The 7,477-nt window shown below is 55.7% G+C and overlaps 1 protein-coding gene across 2 annotated transcripts in view; it reads left to right on the top strand.

The window, feature by feature from the left end:
* Nucleotides 1-463: 463 nt before the first annotated feature.
* UNC5B (unc-5 netrin receptor B) overlaps nt 464-7,477 on the top strand; it is a 59,291-nt gene continuing 52,277 nt past the window's right edge. For both annotated transcript variants that reach the window (XM_074544472.1, XM_074544471.1), the window contains exon 1: nt 464-672. In XM_074544472.1, coding sequence (XP_074400573.1) covers nt 594-672 — 79 coding nt within the window. In that variant the 5' untranslated portion in view covers nt 464-593. The remainder of the gene's footprint in view (nt 673-7,477) is intronic.

Below are 7,477 nucleotides of genomic sequence, written 5' to 3'. Positions count from 1 at the left end.
AGTAATAGGACAGAGGGGAATGGCTCCAAAGTGAAACAGGGCAGGGTTAGATGGGGGTATTACAAAGGGATTGTTCTGTGTGAGGGAGGTAAGGCGCTGGCACAGGTTGCCCAGAGAAGCTTGTCCCATCCCTGAAAGTGCCCAGGGCCGGGTTGGACGGGGCTTGGAGGAAGGAGATAATCTGGCAGTGCCTTCCAACGCAGCCCGCTCCCGGCGCTGTGCCAGGAGCGCGGCAGGACGCTGCTCTCACGCCTTACAGAATTTCCGCGGGGGGCTCGGGGGGGTCCCGGCTCCGCTGGCGTAGCGCGGCTCCCCCTGGTGCCCGCCGGCCCCTCTGCACGGCGGTTCCCACCCACCCATCCACCATCCATCCATCCATCCCCCGGGATGCCTGCGCCGGCCCCGCGCATCCCGGGCTGGGCCGGGCGGGGCGCGGCTGAGCCGGGGCTCCGCTGCCGGCAGAGCCCGCCCCGGGCCCGCCCCGGCCCGCCCCGGCCCGCCCCGCCCGGCGCCGGGCAGCCCGGCAGTGTGGCGAGGCGGGCGGGCAGCGCTCCGCTCCCGGTGCCGCCGCCGATCCCGCTGCCACCGCCGCCATGCCGCCGCCCTCCCTCCTCCTCCTCCTCTCCTTCTTTCTTCCCGCGCTGCTGCTCCGCCGGGCGCTGGCCGCCGCAGGTAAGGGGGGGCACAACTTTGGGGGGCTCTGGGGTGGGCGGCATCCCCCCTAAAAAGTTCGCTGCGGTTGAGGTGCCCGGCTTTAGGACGCCGACTTGGTGTTTTTATTTCTTTAATGTAAAGGTGGCGGGGGGATGCTCCCGGGGAGGATGATGCTGGCAGGGGGATGCTCCGGTCCGGGGGGGATGATGCGCTGGGTGGCAGCGCTCCCTGCTCCTCGGGGGATGCTCCGCGGGGGATGCGGGGCTGGCAGCGCTCCCCGCTCCGATGCTCCGGGGGATACGGGGCTGCTGGCAGCGCTCCCCGCTCCGGGGGGATGCTCCGGGGGGATACGGGGCTGGCAGCGCTCCCCGCTCCGGGGGGATGCTCTGCGGGGATGTTTCGCGGGGATACGGGGCTGGCAGCGCTCCCCGCCCCGGGGGAGATGCTCCGGGCGATGCGAGCTGCCAGCGCCGCTCCCTGCCCGTCTCGCCGTGCCGCTTCCTTATATTTCTCTCTCTCTCTGTGTATATATATATATATATATATGTTTATTTTTCTTGGCAAAAGCAAAACAAACCCAGCCCTGTTTTGCAGTAGCGCCGGCTGTGATTTCCCCGGCAGGTCAAATAAGTAACTATTCAGCCTGGATTTTTTATGTTTTCTTTTTTTACTGATTATTATTATTATTATTATTATTATTATTATTAAATCTGCATTTTTTAATAAGCTGAGAGATTGATGGCCGGGCAGCCGAGTGGTCTTTTCCCTATGGCTGTTCAAAGTTTCCTGTGCGCAGCCCAATCTTGTGATTGAGATGCACTTAAATCCAGCCCTTCCGTTAGCAATCCCTGCCACAGACGAGAAACAGAGGCACGTCTCTCCTGCTGCCCTCTCTCGTTAGGACTCCTGCCATCAAACTCAGCCTTTCCTCCGTATTTTCCCCCCCTACATCCACTCCTCAACTCCTGGACATCCAGCACTTTGTCCTTTGTCATCCTCCGGCGGTGGCAGAGCACAGCCGCCCGCGTTTACTCTCCGCGTGTAAAAAGGTGTGCTCGAGTGCAGAGCTCGGAAGGGCAGCCCTGTAAAGTTTGATGATTTTTTTGGAGGCTGGCAGAGCCCGTGAGCGTGTTGGGCAAGGTCGTTATCCCGGCGGGAATTCGGGATCTGTCGCTGCCCGCAGCTCCCGGCTGCGAGGGTTTGAGGACGCGTCGCGAAGCACAGATCGCTCTTGTTAAGGAGTTGAAAGCGTCTCCTGACGAGCTGATTTTCTAGGAAAATGAACCAAGCCTTCTTTTCTGAAGCGTAATTAAGGTGACGAGGAATTTTTCAGGGAGGGAGTCTAATTAGATTAATATTTTTTCCGCCTCCGCCGCACAAAGATCCAGTGTGTTTCGGCAAATAGGGAACAGGAACGGCACTATTGACTTCTCCAGGGGCCCGGACCTTGCTGCGGCAGCGTCCTCCTGCCAGAAGGAACTCTCTGCCTCGGTGACAAGGGAGAGGTTTGAGAGCTGGCAGCGGTGCCGTGGGGATGGGCAGCGAGGGACCCGGGGGCTCTGCACAGCACCGGGGCTTTGGGAAACCTGGATTAGCCGGGCTGGATTAGCCGGGCTGGATTAACCAGGCTGCTGTTGGTCAGGGTTTAGCCAAGCTTCCCGTGGATGCTGAGGGAAACTGGGGGGATATCACTGTGCTCGTGCCTGGCTCTGTTCTCTGTGTGAGCCAAGTTCATGCAGGGGTTGAAATAAAACTGGGCAGGAGGGAGGGAGAGAGGGAGGGAGGGGAATGGAGAAGGAAAAAAACAAGTTAAACCTGACCCACCTGGCTCAGTTTGAGTCTGGGGAGCTCTCTCAAGGCACCGTGCTGCTAATCTGGCATATGTACGTGTGTGTATAATAAAGTTTTTAGCTGGAGAGCTATAATTAGTGTTTCTCCAGGAGAGTTGTGTAGTGGTGGCATGTGATGGTGCAGAGGAGGGAGCTGAGATGGGTGCTCAGCCCGGATGATCATCCACTCCCTTCCCCATCCTTGCCTGGCTTTTAGGGAGAGGCACAATTGTTTTCACCCAGAATTGTTTTCACCCAGAAAACAATTTTCTCTTTCAATAACAAAGAATGCACATGTTGTTTGTGTCGGGTTTTGCAGTGTGGGGGTAGAAGTGTGGTTTTGGATGGGAGTTTGAAAGCCAGAAAGCATCTGGTCCACTTATCCATCCCCAGGAGCGCTGCTAGGTGAGGGAACCCAGCTCCCAGCGTGTCCCTGAGCCTGGGGCTTTGCCTGCCAGGCTGCTCTGCAGGCTTCATCCTGCTCCTCTGGGTAGGAAAACAATTTGGGGTGAGGATTTGGAGCTTGCTTGAGGGTCTTTCCCCATGGGGCTGCACAGAAGCTGTGGGAGGGCAGCTGAAACCCAGAGGGTGATGCTGGAGGTGGGGACGCGACTGACAAAGGTGTTTTTGGACAGCTGTCATCCTGCTGGAGGAGCATCCTTCCATCCTTCTGCCCTGCCAGCAGCAGGAGAACGCCCAGGGCAGGGGGTGGAGGGGGGATAGCAGCACTGCTGTCCCCCAGCAGCAAGGGGACATGGGTGGCAGGAGGCTGCCTGCCTGCTGCTGCCAGCCTGAGCAGATGGCTGGGCAAAAAATAATGCTCCTGGACCTGTTGCCTATCAAATCCTGCCCTTTGGAGGTGGAGGCTTGAGGACAGGGGTGTGTGGAAGGATCTGCTTGGGGTTTTTTATCTCCTTCTCCTTCAGCTGCTTTGTTGTGGAGCCCTCTCTCTCTTCTTTAGAAGCCGGTGCTCTCTGTGTGTGATAGCAGCAGAGGGAAATACTGGAACAACAGCAACAAAAAAGGAGAGAAATGGAAAAAGACTGTTTTGGAGGGGGCAGAATCACTTGGAAATGGTAGTTGTAGGGGGCAGGGAGGAAATCCAGCTTGCATTTACTCTGCTTAGAAAGCAAAAGCTGACCCTGTAAGGAGCTTGGAGGGTTCAGCTGTGTCCTTCATCTCTGTAGGTTCCCCTGGGTCCCTGGGGTGCTGTAGATGCTGATTCCCTTTCCATCCCTGTCCTAGTCCAACAGGAATATTATATATATATAAAAATATATAAAAACCAGATCTGTATTTTGGGTTAGTTAAGTGAGCCAAAGGCTGCAAGGCGCTCTGCTTCCCTTCCATTTCCAGCAGTCGCATCCCCATGGCTTTCTCCCTCCCATTGGGATAATCCTGGCAGCCCTGTGGTGTTTTGGAAGAGTCCTGAGCTGGGCAAAGCCAGGCTGGCAGGCCAGTGCCAGGCCAGGAATGCTGTGAGGTGAGGACAGAGGGGCTGTGTGGAGTCTGAGGAGTTCATTACAGCAGATGTTGGTCCCATAAAGCCACAGGTTCCTGCTGTTTCCTATTCATTTGTATCTTCCCAGCTTTAGCGATGCCAATGTGAGTGAAAACATTTCCTGGGAGGGCTGGGGGGGAGATAAATCATCAGCCCCTTCCCTCTGCCCCATTCCTGCCATCCCACCCATGGGAAGGAGGGATTAACAGGGGTGCAGGGATGCCTGAGCCTGCAGTGGCTGCCATCAGCTCCTCCATGGCAGTTGGAGGCCCGCTGGCTCCAATTTTGGTTTTCCATAATGTGCAAAGCTGTAATTGGCTGTAATCAGTTGTATTGTGCAAGCCACCCCTGCCTGTGAGTCACAGCACGGTGGCACCGAGCTGACACAGCCCTGGCCCTTGGGATGCTGGGCTCTGTGCAGGGCATCTGGGTCTGCTGAACACTTCCAGGAGGGATCAATCTCCTTAAGATATCCCTCCTGGAAGTGTTCAAGGCCAGGTGGGATTGGGTCCTTGTCCAGAGCAAGGTGTCCCTGTCTGTGGCAGTGGGGCTGAAATGAGATGAACTTTAAGATCCCTCCAACCCAAACCAGTCTGTGACTCCCTTCTGTTCACCCTGGGCTGAGGGGAGCCTGGGTGATCCTTCCCTGGCTCTGCCAGAACTTAATGAAGCATTGTGTGAGCTGTATCTCCCAAAAACAGAGCCTTTGTGGCGAACCAGCAGCTTCTGAGTGATGTCTGCCCTCACACAGGCCAGAGCAAATCCTGTGTGACCTGCACTGGGGCTGGGAATTCACCTTGGGCTGAGGGGAGCCGGGGTGATCCTTCCCTGGCTCTGCCAGAGCTTAAGGAAGGGTTGTGTGAGCTGTATCACCAAAAACAGAGCCTTTGTGGTGAACCAGCAGTTTCTGAGTGATGTCGCCCTTCAACTAGGCTGGGGCAAATCCTGTGTGACCTGCACTGGGGCTGGGAATTCACCCTGGGCTGAGGGGAGCCTGAGTGATCCCTCACCTTGGGCTGAAGGGAGCCTGGGCAATCCTTCCCTGGCTCTGCTAGAGCTTAAGGAAATGTAGTGTGAGCTGTATCTCCCACAAGCAGAGCCTTTGTGGTGTCCCAGAATCAGTGAACCAGCAGCTTCTGAGTGATGTCTGCCCTCGCACTAGGCCGGAGCAAATCCTGTGACCTGCACTGGGACTGGGAATGAGCAGCTCTGGCTTGGGAGAGGCAAAGAAAGCCCAGAGAAAAGCCTAGAAAGCTGCTCTGATGTCTGGTTTCACACCAGACATTCATTAAACAAGTAAGAATTTGGCCATCAGTCCCCAGCAGAGAGGGGCTGAAACATGAGGAGAGAAGACACCGAGGCCTCCAAGGATGCTCCAGCCTTGCAGGCAAAGGAAGGAGGCCTGGCACAGCCCATGGGAAGGTGGCAAGCAGAGCTCACACACCACACAAACACATTTTATTCCTCTCAGGCTGCAGGACACCCTTCCTGTGCTGGGCATGGTGGTGAGGTCCCTGCCCAGGACCTGTGTTGGTGGCAGCCCGGAGGCCTGGCTGGCTGAACCCCCTCAGGAACCCTCCATGAATCCTCCCTCTCCATCCCTGCAGGCCTGGCTGCATTTTTACTCAGTAAAAATCTCAGTTCTGGAGTGTGGGCTTGCTGTGTTCTCCCTGCACAGAGGGTGATGCTGTTCCTCAGGGTCCCAGCTGGGGCAAATAAATAAAGCATTTCTGCCCTCGGATGGGGCAGCCCTCAGAGCAAAGCATCCCCAAGGCTGCTGCACCGGGAATCATTTTTGAAGCCTCCTGGTTTTTCGGAGGGCTGACTCACGGCACAGGAATGCGCTGGGCTGGCAGCCCCAGACCTGCTCCTCAGCCAGGGGAAGAGCTGCTGCCGCTGCCGCTGCCGTCTCCTCCTCCTCCTCCTCCTCCTCCTCCTCCTCCAGAGCCCGTTCCCCATCCCAAACCGCTGGGCTGGGCTGGTAGCAACCACGTGTTTGCTGAGCTTGGATTTTTAGGGGATTTTTTTTTTTCCATCCCTCTCCTATTTGCTTTTTTTTTTTTTTTAAAGGGACTCAACCTCTTTTTTAAAATTTTTTTTAATTTTTATTGGGCTCAGCACCTCTGCTGAGGGAAAGGCAGAGATCAAACAGCAGCCAGGCTGGGAAAAGCTGGGTGAAGCCACGCTGGAAAACGAGGAAAGGGAAGGGAAGCAGGAATTATTTAGCACGGGGCTTGCTCCAGCGTGTCCTGCACTCTGCCTTTAATCTCCTGCGAGTCCCTCCCTGCCTCAGCCTGGGTCTCCTCTGCTCCCTCCTGCCTGGGCTGGCTTCTCCCACTCTTAGGGAGGCTGATCCCCGTTCCAGAGGGCTCCCCCAGACCCACACAGGTGGGGTGTAGCTGGGTCAGGCGTGTAGTGAAACACCTGGGCTAGTGGGGAACACCTGGGCCTCCTCCCTGACTGGTGTAACTGGGGGGGTGTTGGAGCTGTAAGCTTTAAACCGAACTCCTGATGGCTGGGGGGGTGTCCTGGTCAAGGGACAGTGGTGACAAGTTTGTGTTTCTGCTGGCAGCCCAATCTTCCTCTGTGGAGAAAGGGAAGAAGGATGAAAGCAAAGCAAGCCCCGTGTCACGACCATGCCCAGCACAGGCAAGGTGTCCTATAGCCTGAGAGGGATAAAATGTGTTTGTGTGGTGTGTGAGCTCTGCTTGCCACCTTCCCATGGGCTTTGCCAGGCCCCTTCCCCTGCCTGCCTGGCTGGAGCATCCTTGGAGGCCTCAGTGTCCTCTCTTCTTATGTTTCAGCCCCTTTCTGCTGGGGATTAATGGCCAATTTCCCACTTGTTTAGTGAAACATCCCCTTTTCAGCTAATTCCTTGCTGCAATGAGGAGGAATCACCAGGTCCCAAGCCTTAGGAATGGCTGTGAAGCCATGTGGGGTATGAGCATGGGGATGGCAGTGGCACTGAGGCCCAATATTGGCCTGTGACCATGGCACTTGTGTTTATCCAAGTGAAATATAAATCAGGAGCTGCATCCCACTGCTTGATCTAGGTGAATGTGGCAGACACAGTCCCCCAGCATTTAAAAATCAAATGGTTTTGAGCTATTTTTCCTGTTTGGCCTTGCTTGCTGTGTAAGTTCAAGGCAGTGCTGGTGTGTTGTGTTGTTTGTTGTTGTTTTTTATACCCTGGGAGGTGAAGGGGGTGAGTTGAGACACTCACTACTTATATTATAACTGAAAAGTAGTAATATACAAGTGAGCAGAGCTCTTTTGTCCTGGAATTCAAGGTCTGGGCTGTCCCTTTCTCCAGGGAAGCAAGTCCCTTCAGGAAAGCAAGAAGACCTTATGGATTTGGGGAGCGTTTTTGTGATACCTGTGTACACACACACACTATAACACAGGTTCCCTCGCTTCTCTCCCCAAATTATTCCCACATCTTTTGGGAATAACAGAGGAGGAGGAAAAGGGCTGGTTTGTACCACGAGTGACC

This window comes from Zonotrichia albicollis, chromosome 7 (assembly GCF_047830755.1).
Source record: "Zonotrichia albicollis isolate bZonAlb1 chromosome 7, bZonAlb1.hap1, whole genome shotgun sequence".
NCBI classification, from domain to species: domain Eukaryota; kingdom Metazoa; phylum Chordata; class Aves; order Passeriformes; family Passerellidae; genus Zonotrichia; species Zonotrichia albicollis.
The sequence above is the reverse complement of the archived record's forward strand: the minus strand, read 5'-3'. Positions and strand labels throughout refer to the sequence as shown.